Raw genomic sequence first — 14,653 nt, forward strand, 5'->3', positions numbered from 1 at the left:
AGCCGCCCAGTCTCTGTCCCGCTGAAAAAAATCCCCTTCACCGAAGCTCTATAGGTGAGCGCTGCCTCCGACCGCCAGAATCTCCTGAGAGAACTTTGCAATTAGTTGAGGAGCGGCGAGCAGTGGATTTGAGCGTTTGCACACACTCAGCCAAGTTCATGCTGAGCCCCGCTACTTTGGATGACCCGATGGATTTTACGATGTATGTGCAACCCTGGAGGTGTTGAAGAAGGACAGGCAGCTCAGCCTGATCTATGACGACAGGCATGACAGTGGCTTACAGAGAGAGAGAGAGAGAGAGAGAGAGAGAGAGAGAGAGAGAGAGAGAGAGAGACATACACACACACACAGAGTGAGAAACAGACACACACACACACAGAGAGAGGGAGGGAGGAGATACACACAGAGAGAGACAGACACACGGAGAGAATAATAGAGAGAAACACAGAGGGAGGGAGATAGAGACAAAGAGCCACACAGAGAGTGAGAGACAGACAGATAGACAGACACGCACACACACACAGAGAGAGAGAGACAGAGAGAGACAGAAAGAGAAAGGAAGAAAGAAAGAAAAAGAAAGTGGGAGAAAGAGATGAAAGAAACAAAGATAGATAAAGGGAGAGAGAGACAAAAGGAAGGAAGGAAGGAAAGCAAGAGAAAGAAAGAAAGAAAGAAAGAAAGAAAGAAAGAAAGAAAGAAAGAAAGAAAGAAAGAAAAAGAGAACTTATGACCACAATTAAGTCCAAAATTTTGGTTGCTAAGCAAAAGTGTTGTTAAGTGAGTTTCACCACATTTTCCAAGTTGGCTACACCCACCTGGTCACATGACCGCTGAGCCACTCCCACAAAACAGGCCACACCTACAGAATAGGTTCTAAAAAAATTTGAAACCCACCACTGCACCCTACCCTACCCTACCCTACTCTGCTTTTCTCAAGCAGCTGGGCTGAGTCTAGCTACAATTGAGGAAACTGAGGAAAAATAACAGCGTTTAGCTCAGGTTGTTGGAGAATCAAAAAGGCAGAGGATTGCAGATGTGAATTGACTGATAGAACGGTTCAGCTGTGTGGCAGCTCAGGAGTGGCTGCAAAATAAGGCCAAAAAAGTCAAGATGTCACCTGCAGCAGTGCCAAACAATCCCCGTTTTTTGTTTTGTTTATGTGCATTGTGAAGCTTTCGTTGCACCATCGCGGCCTCCATCCTGACATTTTGGAACACATCCTGCAGGGGAGATGAACAGAAATACATGCTGGGATGTTATTAATGGGTTTGATTGCAGAATGGCTTCTGGAGAAAATGCTTCCCATAACCCCAATTCACGTGTCTTTCCTTCACCCCCATTTCTCAGGGAGAAACATTTTTCTGTGGCATGGAATTGAAAGGGGAGCCCCGTCACCCATTGGGCCGCTTTGGAACCAGCATAACAGAAGCTGGGGAAATCACTGGGGATAAATGGACAGATGTGGCTGTTGGGGCACCACTGGAGGATGAGAATCAAGGAGCTGTGTACATCTTCCAGGGGACGAGTAGTTCCCTCAACCCTGTTTTTATCCAGGTGAGCTTTCAGCTGCTCACATCCCTTTCACCCCTGCCCCTCTCTTTCTCCTTATTCTATCATCCGTGTTGGCACAGTGGTTAGAATGCAGTATTGCAGGCTGACTCTGCCTACAACCAGGAGTTCAACCCGTACCGGCTCAAGCTTGACTCAGCCTTCCATCCTTCAGAGGTCGGTAAAATGAGGACCCAGATTGTTGGAGTCAATACACTGACTCTGAAAACTGCTTAGAGGGTAAAGTACTGTGAAGCGGTATATAAGTCTAAGTGCCATTGCTATGTTTCCTCTTTGCAGCGCATCCCAGCTGTTATCTTTGCCAATAGGCTTCAATATTTTGGACAAGCTCTTGATGGGGGGTCAGAAATTACAGGAGACGGACTCCCAGATCTGGCTGTTGGAGCTGACGGACAAGTGCTGCTCCTAAGGTAAGGCTTATTTCTATTCTTTTCTGTTCTATCCTGAATATAGAATAACAGAGTTGGAAGGGACCTTGAAGATCTTCTAGTCCAATTCTCTGCTTGAGCAGGACACCCTATACCTGTGATGGCGAACCTATGGCACGCATGCCACAAGTGGCACGCGGGGCCATTTGTCCGGGCACGCTAGGCGTTGCCCTGTCAGCTGCCAGCTGATTTCAGCCTTCTTTTGAGGCCATTTTTGGCCTTCCGGAAGCTTCAGGAGCTTCCCTGAAGCCTCCAGAGCCCAAAAAAATCAACCCTACAGGCAAACCGGAAGTTCAGGAACGTACTTCCAGTTTGCTCGTAGGGCCGGTTTTAGCCCTCCGGAGCCTTCAGGAGGCTTCCCTGAAGGCTCCAGAGGGTAAAAAAACTACCCTACGAGCAAACCGGAAGTCACTTCCAGGTTGCTCGTAGGGCCTGTTTTAGCCCTTCGGAGGCTTCCCTAAAGACTCCAGAGGGCAAAAAGCGACCCTACGAGCAAACCGGAAGTACATTCCCAAACTTCCAGTTTGCCCATAGGGCTGGTTTTTCGCGCTCCGGAGGGCCTCCAGGCCGGGGGGGGGGGGGGGGGGGGGGCTGGGAGGCTGTTTTCACCCTTCCCAGGCTCCTATAAAGCCTCTGAAGCCTGGGGAGGGCAAAAAAAGCACAAAGATGTGGGGGGGAACGCTGGTCGTGTGCGAATGTGCACTGGTGTAGTGCACATAGCATTATGGGTGTGGCACACCCGCATGCGACCCCCCCCCTGCGCTCCCCCCACTTTTGGCACGTGAGCCACAAAAGGTTCATCATCACTGCCCTATACCATTCTGGATAAATGGCTGTCCAGTCTCTTCTTAAAAACCTCATGTGATGAAGCACCCCCAACCTCTGGAGGCAAGCTGTTCCACTGGTTAATTGTTCTCACTGTCAGGAAATTTCTCCTTCGTTCTAAGTTGCTTCTCTCCTTAATAATCTTCCATCCGTTATTTCTTGTCCTAACTTTGAGGCGCATTTTTGAAAAGGTTGACCCTCCCTTTTTCTGTGACATCCCCTCAGATATTGGAAGACTGCTATCATGTCAACCTTAGGGTTGTCTAGACATGGGTATTTCCCTCAATTGTTCATTGCATGGTTTAGCTTCCAGATCAGCCGTGGGATTCACTTAACTTCCCTACCAGTTCACAAATGTGAGCGTGTGAGTGCTCGCGCATTACATTGGGGGCGGGTGGGGGGAGCCCGAACCAAAGAGAATTGGCTGAATGCTACCTCTGCTCCAGATCCCTAATCATCTTTGTTGCTCTTCTCTGCACTTATTCTGCTCTGTTCAGTTCTGTCCTGTCTTTTAAAGCATTTATATAACTACCCATCGTATAACTTTCCAATGTTTTATGTAAAAGCTATTGGAGTGAATTCACCCTTTCAAAGTATTAAAGTAGAGTGTCAGGTTTCCAAGGAACACCCCCAATGAAAGAAGACTCCGAGATCTGAGTTTCCTCAAAGTTCCATTTTATTAGAGATGTCATATTGGCACATCTGGGGGAACCCGAATCTGAAAGTTTCCAGGTTTTCCCCAACCAAAAGAAAGTTCAAGTCCCTGCCCAGCCCCCACATGTCCATCACACGATCCAATCAGGCACCATCCAAAACTGGAAATTCCTCCCATTCACCTCAACTCAGCTGCTAGGCAAACTGTCTCTGACTCTCTGAGAAAATAATGTTATTTTGACTATATATCACCCATACTCCATACAATCCCCCCCTCCCATTTTCCCACAGTAGAAAACATGGCAGGCCTGAAGATGTAAATGTAAAAGAAGGCTTCCAGGTACACAATTGTCCATTTCTAATGAGCAGTAAGAAAAATCTGATCTGTAAATTAAAGGAACTCTTTTAAAGGTGTCCCTTAATTTATTGAGGCAAGGAAAAGCAAAATGGACCACACCCAATCAGGAAAGACAAGAAGGTTTAGGATTGATCTCAAACATTTTGCTACCATGTTTCCCTAAAAATGGGGTCTTATTTTCTTTTGACCCCCTGAAATAAGCACTTGGCCTTATTTTCAGGGAGGTCTTATTATTTTTGAAGTGCAGGAGGCGGCAAGTGTGGTCACCTCATGGCTGCTACTGTGTTGCAATATTTTCGGGGAAAGCTTATTTTGAGGGGAGGGCTTATTTTAACACATGCGCTCAAAAACCCGATTGGGCTTATTATCCGGGGAGGGAAACAGAGTAGCTAAAATGGAAAAGTAATGTAATTCCTACATCTGTACGGAAACATACACAGATGCATGCAACACCAATTTATGGAAATGTTGCTTTGTAAGTTGCCAGTCAGGTCAAAAAGTACAGATGACATTCAAGTTGGATTATGACTCATGAGAGTTGTAAAAGAGGCCACCCAGCTGACCCAGCTGTTTTTAATTACCTTTACTGTGGTGGTTGTTAAGCAAACGCCGCAAGAGTTAAGTGAACCAATTGTTTGCAATGGACATGCTTTTGCTAAAAACCAAACATTCATGAAGTTCGATCGTGCAACCATAGGATACTTCAAATGGTTGTCATTGTGGCCTGGTTGCCAAATGTCCAAAGTGTGGTCATATGACTGGTGCATGGCACCAACTATTGGAAATTCAAATCTAGGGCTTAACTATTGCCAGGGAGTTCCGTCATGACTTCAAAAGGTTGCTGAGTTATAAGTTGAGGATTGCGTGCACTTTGTGAATCTAAATGACATTTTTTGACATGTGGGTGGATTTTAAAAGATTAACAGAGTTAGAAGGGACATTGTAGGTCATCTAGTCTAATCCCCCGCCCAAGTAGGAGACCCTATACCATTTCTGACAGATGGCAGCCCAGTCTCTTGTTGAAAGCTTCCAGTGATGAAGCTCCCACAACTTCCGAAGGCAATTTCTGTTCCATTGGTTGATTGTTCTCACGGCCAGAAAATTTCTTCACTGAATCTCTCCTTGGTCAGTTTCCATCCATTATTCCTTGTCTGGCCTTTAGGTCCTTTGGAAAATAGTTTGACCCCTTCCTCTCTATGGCAGACCTTCAAATATTGAAACACTGCTATCATGTCTCCCCTGGTCCTTCTCTTCACTAGACTAGCCATGCCCAGTTTCTGCAACCGTTCATCCTATGGTTTAGCCTCCAGTCCCCTAATTACCTAGGTTACTCTTCTCTGCACTTTTTCTAGAGTCCCAACATCTTTTTTTATAGTGTACAATCTTCTCAGAATGGATCTGGAGTGAGTCCCCATAGCTCACTCCACTGTGTGCTTATTTATGTCTGCTGCAGAGCCCGACCTGTGGTCACTGTGGTGGCTGGAATAACCTTTAACCCAACTATGATCCCCATCTCTGCCTTTGAGTGTGGAGGCCAGGAAATGCTGAACAAGGAAATCAGCACAGCAACAGTCAACTTTAAAATCCAGGGAGACCCCCGGTTTACCTTCGGTAGGTTTACAGGTCTTCAAAGGTACCGTTTGGGCTTATGCACAATTTCTCAGACGATTTCTTCCCTACAGCTCATCTGCATCTGAAGGGCAACGTTGGGATCTTCTAAAGTGCAATTTTGATTTGTGTCCGTCCATAGGAAGCCTCCAGAGATCTGAGTAGCACAGTGGTGAAATTCATTTTTTTTTTTTACTACTGGTTCTGTGGGCATGGCTTGGTGGGTGTGGCAGGAGAAGGATGCTGCAAAATCTCCCCATCCCACTCCTGGGGGAAGGATATTGCAAAATCTCCATTCCCACCTCACTCTGGGGACAGCCAGAGGTAGTATTCACCGGTTCTCCAAACTACTCAAAATTTCCACTACTGGTTCTCCAGAACCTATCAGAACTTGTTGAATTTCACAGCTGGAGTAGCATCTCATAAAATCAGAGGGTTTCACTCTAGCAGATTATTGTTCACTGTTTTCTCCCATAAATAAATGATTGTGGAAAATACACCAGGGTAATATTTCAATACAATCCTTTATTAAACCTAGCATCCTTAAAGACAATGCCTTCAGAGAAATCCGAGACAATAGAAGGGACTTCCTAGTTATAATTCACCAAAATTTTGTGCTCTTGTAAGGGAAGTTGTACTATATATCAAGGACCTTTTTAGAATCCACGTGTTCTGAATTTGATTGTAATTTCCTTCAGGCAGTGACATTTTGAGCACCATTCGGTACACTTTGACCTTGGATCCTGGACGACAGAAAGTACGAGCTGTTTTTAACCAGGGTTCGGACTTGTCTACCCTCACAGAAGAGATGAAGATCGGTGTGAGGTCAGAATCCAGGCAGTACCGAATAAAATTACCGGTGAGAGAAGAGTTTTTAGAAGAGGCGGGGATGGGCAGGATCCAGATCAAAAACAGTTTTTTTTTTAAAAAAATGAATAAATAAATGTCTGATCTTTAATGTGAAACATGAGATGCAGCCATGAAATCAAGCAGTTCTTCTTTTGTTGTTTTCCCCTGATGAAAAGACTTGCATAGAAGACAGCCTCACTCCCATAATCCTCCAGCTGAATTATATCCTGATAGGAGAGCCCATCCAACGTGCCAACAACCTGCGGGCTGTCCTGCAGAAAGGGGCAACTACTCTTCTTCCGGCATCTGTAAGTACAGGCTCAGTGTGCCTTCTTCTAGTGTCACTTGCTTGAACAGAAAATACATACAGAAAAGGTATGAAATTGAAGCTTAATACACTGGTACCTCGATACACAACTGCTTTGAAACTCATCGAATTTGGCACTCAACGTGTTTGACACAAACATTTTGTGCTGGTACTTATTGCTTGTTCGGTACTCAACACACAAGTTAGATATTCAGGAATGGAGGTAGTTTGTCCTTCATTTGTGCATCACCTTCCTGCCTTATCTATTTTTATTGTCATGTGCATGGAATGAAGGGGGATGCATAAATGGTTGTCAATGAAAAAGGAGTGATGGGGTGGACTGGAGGGTGGGGGGAAGGATAGCTGCTTTGTGACTCCCTACATTATTCCTTATGGGAAAAAGTTGTTTGGTACTCATTGTGTCTCCCTGAAGCCATTAAAGATGAGGTACCATTGTACAAAGATGTAGTGAGTATAGAAAATGGCCTTGAAAGACAGAAGGAAGATCTTCTACCAAGGCAGTGATATCTCACCATCTTCAGCTCAGATGGATGGCAGCATACATTTGATAATAAAAACAAATGATGACATAAACCAGGCTTGTGATCAGATTACAAACATAGCAATAGCACGTCGACTTATATTTATTTATTTATTTATTTATTTATTTATTTATTTATTTATTTATTTATTTATTTATTTATTTATTTATTTAATTTGATTTCTTAGTCGCCCCCTCTCCCCCCAGGGACTCGGGGCGACGTACAATAGCAACAATCACAACAATATAATATGGAGGAGGTAGAAAATAAATAAATAAATTACAGTACTTTGAGACAATTAAAACCCCAATGACAGTTAAAATTTAAAAATTAAAATTAACAATTAAAAATGCCCAAGAGGTGGAGAAGCTCTAAATTTAAGCCAGGCCGGCTAGTCGAAACAGGTGGGTCTTCAGTTTCATACGGAAGGAGCGGAGATCAGTTGTTGTTCTAATGTCTGGGGGGAGGTCATTCCAAAGGGTAGGGTCCATCACAGAGAAGGTCCTACTCCTGGGCGCCGCCCTCTGACACTCTCTGGAGGACGGCACCCGGAGAAGTCCCTCTCTGTGCGAGCGAATAGGTCGCAGGGATGTGTGGGGCAGGACGCGATCCCGCAGGTAACTAGGCCCTGTGCCATGGAGCGCTTTAAAGATGGTGACTAACACCTTGAAGCGCACCCGGTAGGCCACAGGAAGCCAGTGCAGCTCGCGCAGGAGAGGTGTTATATGGGAGAACCTCGTTCTCCCCATAATTACCCGCGCAGCTGCATTCTGGACCAACTGCAGTCTCCGGGCGCACCTCAAGGGGAGCCCCATGTAGAGAGCATTGCAGTAGTCCAGACGAGACGTCACCAGCGCGTGAGTGACTGTGCGCAGGGCCTCCCGGTCCAAAAGGGGTCGCAATTGGCGCACCAGGCGAACCTGGTGGAACGCCCCCCTCGCCACGGCTGCCACATGGTCATCCATAGCCAGCCGGGCATCTAGGAGGACGCCCAAATTGCGCGCCCATTCCACCGGGGCTAATTGCTCGTCCCCAATGGCCAGAGATGGGATGTACTGATTGAACCGGGAAGCCGGGAGCCACAGCCACTCTGTCTTGGAGGGGTTGAGCTTGAGCTTGTTGTCCCCCATCCAGACCCGCACGGCTTCCAGACACCGGGACATCACTTCGACGGCCTCGTTGGGGTGGTTTGGGGTGGAAATGTACAGCTGCGTGTCGTCAGCGTACAGGTGGTATCCCACCCCAAAACCACAGATGATCTCGCCCAGCGGCTTCATATATGTGTTGAACAGGAGAGGCGAGAGGACCGACCCCTGTGGGACCCCACAAGTAAGGGGCCTCGGGGTCGACCTCTGCTCCCCTGCCAACACACATTGCGTCCGGCCAGAGATGTAGGAGCGGAACCACCGCAACACGGTGCCTCCGACCCCTAACCCCTCCAGACGGCGCAATAGGATACCATGGTCGATGGTATCGAAAGCTGCCGAGAGGTCTAATAGGACAAGGATAGAGGAACAACCCCTATCCTTTGCCCTCCAGAGATCATCCACCAACGCGACCAAGGCCGTCTCCATGCTGTGGTCGGGTCGGAAGCCAGACTGGCGTGGGTCTAAATAATCAGATTCCTCTAGGTGACGCGGGAACTGCTGAGCCACCACACTCTCAACAACCTTCGCTAAAAAAGGAAGGTTGGAGACAGGACGATAATTTGCTAGCTCCTTTGGGTCCAGAGAAGGCTTCTTGAGCAGGGGCCTCACCACTGCCTCTTTCAAGGTGGCTGGTAAAAGGCCCTCACTCAACGAAGCGTTCACCAGTCCCAGTAGCCAGCCTCGTGAACCCTCCCAGGAAGCCAGTACAAGACAGGAGGGACACAGGTCCAGTAAACATGTGGTGGCTCGCAGTCGCCCGCGCAACCTGTCCAAATCTTCGGTGACAACAGGGTCAAACTCCACACAGCGTGGTCTCTCAAGACTTGCCTCGGACGCCCCCCTGGAGCACTGAAGGGGGTCCATCCCCTCCGGATCTGATCGATTTTATCCTGCAGGTATTCCCCAAATTCCTCTGCCCTGCCCTGCAATGGGGGATCCCGCTGCCCCTGTGACAGAAGGGAGCGGGTCACCCGAAACAGGGCGGCAGGGTGGTTCTCTGCGGACGCTATAAGGGTGGCACAATATCGACGTTTGGCCACTCTTATTGCCCCAAGGTAGGTCCTTAAGTAGGCTCTTACCTGTGTTCGGTCAGATTCGGAGCGGGAGGATCTCCACTTGCTCTCTAGGCATCTCTTGTGGCGTTTCATCACCCTTAGCTCCCCGTTAAACCAGGGAGCCCGGGTCGATCGTTGCCATCGGAGAGGCTGCAAAGGCGCAACCTGGTCTAAGGCTCCGGCAGCCGCATTATTCCATGCAGCTACCAGGTCCTCTGCCCGGGAGCGGGACAGGTCTGCAGGAGGTGGCCCAAGCTCCGTCTGGAACCTATCTGGTTCCATCAGACGCCTGGGGCGGAACCATCTGGGACAATCTGGCTCCGCCTCCCCGCGGCGGGGGGTAGCACCAGGGAAGTCCAGCTGGAGAAGTGAGTGAGCTGACCATGACAGGGGCGTGATGACTAAATCCCCTATTCCCAGATCACTCGTCCACTGGTCGGAGACAAACACAAGGTCCAGTGTGTGGCCTCTCTCATGTGTGGGGTCCCGAATTACTTGAGTCAGATCCATGGCTGTCATGGAAGCCATGAATTCCCGGGCTACCTCGGATGCTTCTCCCGTCGACGGCAGGTTGAAATCCCCCATCACTAATAGCTTGGGGGTTTCAACCACCATCTCAGCGATCCGCTCGAGGAGTCCGGGCAGGGCCGTTGATGTATGGCGGGGAGCCAGGTATACTATCAACAGGCCCAACTGTCTCTCTGGGCCCTGGGACGCCTAGAGACTCACACCCAGATATCTGCGACACAGTGAATTCTCTCGGTGCCAAATCTTCCCGAATAATTATCGTTACCCCACCGCCCCTACCCTGGGCCTGTGGCTGGTGGAATACACGGTAACCTGGAGGGCACATTTCCCCGAGGGGAAACCCCCCCTCCGGGCCCAACCAGGTTTCCGTTATTCCTGCGAGGTCCGGCTCCCCCTCTGTGATCAAGTCACTAATGAGGGGGGCCTTGTTAACCACGGACCTCGCGTTACACAGCATCAGCCTAAGGCCCAGGCTCTGCCGATCCTGTCCACCTAGACTGCGGGGGTTGGTGCACATGACCGGGCGTGTCCAGCAGCCCCGGTCTCCCAACCGACTATACGTTCTTCTAATGTCCTCGCGCCCGCCCCTCCCTACGACCGTCGCTATTGCAGTGCCCCCTGCAGGAATGCTGTTTTCCCCCACCTCCCCCACTCCGCTCCCTTCCCTCCTGACCCCACCTATTGGCCTGGCTATATCCACACCCCTAGGCTGAATAACCCTCCCCCGCACCCTGGAACCCCTTAAAATCTTTAAAAAACATTTTACTAAAAAAACCCTAATCCCCCGCTTCCTCCACCTCTCTGGGTTAATAAACCCTTCATCGAGGTGGGCCCTAGCCAGGGCAGGGGGGCATGCCTGCGAGAGAGGAGACCCTCGCAGTCGTAGAAGGTCAGACCTTGAGTAGGTTAAGATGTTGGTATCAGGCCATAACTATGGCTATGGCAGGGTTTCATTTGTAGCAGGTCCAAGATGTAAATAGGAAAGCAGAGCACTTAAAAGGCAAGTGAGAGGGGAGAGGAAGCAAACATCCACAAACCACAATCCACAATCCACAATCCACAATATACCGCTTCACAGTGCTTTACAGCCTTCTCTAAGCAGTTTACAGAGTCAACATATTGCCCCCAACAATCTGGGTCTTCATTTTACCCATCTCGGAAGGATAGAAGGTTGAGTCAACCTTGAGCCAGTCAGGATCGAACTGCTGACAGTCAGTAGAATTAATCTGGAACACTGCATTCTAACCACTGCACCGCCCTAATGCTTTACAAAAATACTGAGATAGCCCCATCCCCCACTAATTCTCATGAATAGGGAGGAAGGAAAGTGCAAGATTTTGTTTTCTATAGCTATTCTAATAACCATAGCTTTAGGTCTGTTCAGTGTCTGTTTATTAATCTGATGTACCTTATAGATCTGACAAGCCTTTCTACTTCCTTCTGCAAATTCTTTCCATCCAAAATGGTTTTGCTGAAAGTTTTACCTCAGCAACACATTGTTTCTTTGTTTGTCATGTGAAAGGGCTCTCTGGTCATAAAAACTCAGCTAGTCAATTGGCGGAGATTAATTTAACATTTATTTATTTTTTCATCATATTTATATAGCCACACCTCCCACAAAATGTGACTCTGGACAACAAATAATCTCACAAGTTTGATGACATTGTCATGTTTTAAAGAACTTATCAGAAGTTAATAATGATAAGAACCGATATGGCGCAGTGGTTAGAGTGCAGTACTGCAGGTTACTTCAGCTGACTGCTAGCTGCAGTTCAGCAGTTCAAATTTCACCAGCTCAAGTTTGACTCAGGTTTCATCCTTCTGAGGTGGGTAAAATGAGGACCTGGATTGTTGAGGGCAATATGCTGGCTTTGTAAACCACTTAGAGAGGGCTGTAAAAGCACTATGAACCGGTATATAAGTGCTATTGTTAGTGCTATAGGCCCAGCCTCATCTTGGATGATATCTCTTAAGGTGGGTGCCATAGCAGAAAAGGCCTATCTTCAGGGTCCTGACAGATAGTAGCAATTTAGCAGACTCTTAGTAGTAATAGGACCCATAACACACCTCTTCTACTTGAGGAAGGCCTGCAACATGCCTCCTCTGCTGGATCTACTGGAACTGGCAGATGTAATCGGGAAGGGGTGGTCCCTCAAATGACTTTGATGCAAGTCCATCATGGAATCCAATTGAGTTACAGGTGTGACCCAGTAAGTTCTATCTCAGAAGGACTAAGTCCAAGATTTTCCGAATTAAATCAAGAATCAATGTTCTGCATAAACCAAGCTTCTACAGATGGTGATATAAACAAGACGATAATAAATGTGGTATCAACTTCTACACAGAAAGATATAGAATTGAAAGGCATGTTGTATGGATTCAACCTCTACAAGGTTTCCCAATCTTGGCAACTTTAAGACTTATGGACTTCAACTCCCAGAATTCCACATGTCTGGGAATTCCTGTGGCATTCTGGGAGTTGAAGTCCATGACTCTTAATGTCGGCAAGATTGGGAAACCCTGCTCTAGTATTTTATCCTTCATCTCACCTGTTCATAGAGACTGATATTTTCTCTCCATCCTTCCCTCATGTCCTCGTAGCTGCCCTTTGAGAAGAACTGTGGAAGAGATGGAATCTGTAAAGACCAGTTAAAAACATCCTTCAATTTCTCAGGGTAGAGTATGCTTTTCATCTTTATAGCAGCCACATTTCCACATGTTCCCATGACTACGGAATGCTGCAAATGGCCATAAAAGCAAACAATGTACCAAGCATCCAAAATGAGATGTGGGCAGCCAGCAGAACTCTGGAACCAGGTCATAAGTCACTGTGGGGGATTCCTTCATAATTTTGAATGGTTGCTAGGCAGCCGGTCATTAAGTGAGGACTACTTGTATAAGGCAGAACTCTTGCTGCATTACCAGAATACTCTGTTTGGAAATTGGTGTTGTCCTATCTCAGTCTTTCTCAACTTTTAGCTGCGTGAACTTCAACTGCCCGAATTTACTATTATTATTATGTAGGGATGCGGCGGCTCAGTGGCTAACACATGGAGCTTGTCGATCAGAAAGGTCGGCAGTTCATGGTTCAAATCCCTAGCACCACATAATGGAGTGAGCTCCTGTTACATGTCTTAGCTTCTGCCAACCTAGCAGATGGAAACCCCGTAAAAATGCAAGTAGAAAAATAGGGACCACCTTTGGTGGGAAGGTAACAGTGCTCTGTGTGCCTTCGGCATTTAGTCATGCCGGCCACATGACCATAGAGACATCTTTAGACAGCGCTGGCTCTTCGGCTTTGAAATGCAGATGAGCACCACCCACTAGAGTCGGGAACAATTAGGATATATGTGAGAGAGGAACTTTTACATTTACATATTATCATTATATACACAGAAATGTGAAATTGCAGCTACCCCTACCTTCAATTTAGCTGAAGTTGGCCTTTCATATGGATGAGGTTCTTCCCAGCCATCGCATGTTGTAATGTATTTGCATGGTATATGCAAGTAGCCATCAACTTAGGACATTTTCCCTCTTTTTTTCAGTTTGAACGAATTGGTAGTTGGCCTAACCCTGGAACTCAATGCTACTGTTTTCTTCCGGAATGATGGAGAGGATTCTTATAGCACCAACTTGACTTTCATCTACCCATCTTCACTGTCCTACCGCAGATTTATATTAGTGCAGGTATGAAGGTTAGAAAGAAATCAGAGATACCAGAAGGGAGAGTGCAGGGGAAATGGCCAAAGAAGGTGCTGTCTATCACCAGTTATATTCATGATCATTCTCCTCAGTCCAACAGAAAATACGTGGTCATTAAATGCACCTCTGTTCCTGCTGTAGAAGTATCTGTGAGGAATACCACCTGTGACATCAATCATCCCATCTTCCGGAGCATGGCTGAGGTACTGTTCTCTTCTATGTTAGTCTAGTGCCCATCTATGACCCCAGAATAATTGACAGTCCAAGAAAGGTTGACCATTTCCATTCAAAGGCTGTCATGGTGTTGGTAATACTCCAAAACATGGAATCTTTTGCCCAATTGAGGTGGTTGGCTTTATCTATAAAATCAAGAGTTAGTAGCAAATCATATTGCAAAATGTCTATAGAGAGAGTGTCAGTTATCCAGGTTATGGTTGTCCCAAAGTTGCTTTTTCAAAACTGGACTGTTTCCTCCTTGAAGGCATTTCACTTCTCATCCAAGAAGCTTCCTCAGTTCTTCTTCAGAACTGAAAAAGTTTTTTGGACGATATTGAATGCTGGACTGATTGAAGAAACGTGGAACGGCTGAGGTAAGTAGAGCAGCTTTATTTCAAAAGAACAGCTAACCAGAATAACTATGTACAGAGTTCAGCACCTCGCCCTGCTTGACAGCTATTTATACGCGAGCTGTCAAGCAGGGCAACCAATGGAAATGGAGCAAACAGCCCGCCCTCAGCCAGCTGCCCCTTAGCCAATTAGGCGTGGCTGAGCAGTTGCTGGCTGTCAGATGTAAGTCGAGGACTTGGGGCCGATTGTAAGTCGAGGACCTAGGACCGGTCGCAAGTTGAGGACTCAACACTCCTCCCCCCCAGCGGGTATGCATGCGCGGTAAGAGCGTATGCGTACTCGCTTAGATAAGCGGGGCAGCGCCGGACCCGCCCAGAATGACGCAGTTGCAGAGGAGCGGTCAGCGAGGTAGGTCGCCCCTGTAGCAGCTCCTCCCCAATGGGAGTGGAGCTCTGGGTGATGTCATCCAGGCCTACCAATGGAGACGGCAAGCTTGGAACAGGTAGGTGA

General features: G+C 47.4%; 1 protein-coding gene across 1 annotated transcript in view; it reads left to right on the forward strand.

Moving 5' to 3' along the window:
* LOC309401346 (integrin alpha-D-like) overlaps positions 1–14,653 on the forward strand; it is a gene marked incomplete at its 5' end in the record, with an annotated part of 62,615 nt that overhangs the window by 27,418 nt on the left and 20,544 nt on the right. Inside the window, 8 exons of the mRNA XM_081970416.1 lie at positions 1,348–1,554; positions 1,849–1,979; positions 5,288–5,445; positions 6,141–6,301; positions 6,468–6,599; positions 12,473–12,546; positions 13,420–13,561; positions 13,669–13,779. Of these exons, the coding sequence (XP_081826542.1) occupies positions 1,348–1,554; positions 1,849–1,979; positions 5,288–5,445; positions 6,141–6,301; positions 6,468–6,599; positions 12,473–12,546; positions 13,420–13,561; positions 13,669–13,779 (1,116 nt within the window). The remainder of the gene's footprint in view (positions 1–1,347; positions 1,555–1,848; positions 1,980–5,287; positions 5,446–6,140; positions 6,302–6,467; positions 6,600–12,472; positions 12,547–13,419; positions 13,562–13,668; positions 13,780–14,653) is intronic.

The sequence above is a fragment of the Natrix helvetica genome, assembly GCF_964273705.1.
Source record: "Natrix helvetica genome assembly, chromosome: Z".
Lineage (NCBI taxonomy): Eukaryota > Metazoa > Chordata > Lepidosauria > Squamata > Natricidae > Natrix > Natrix helvetica.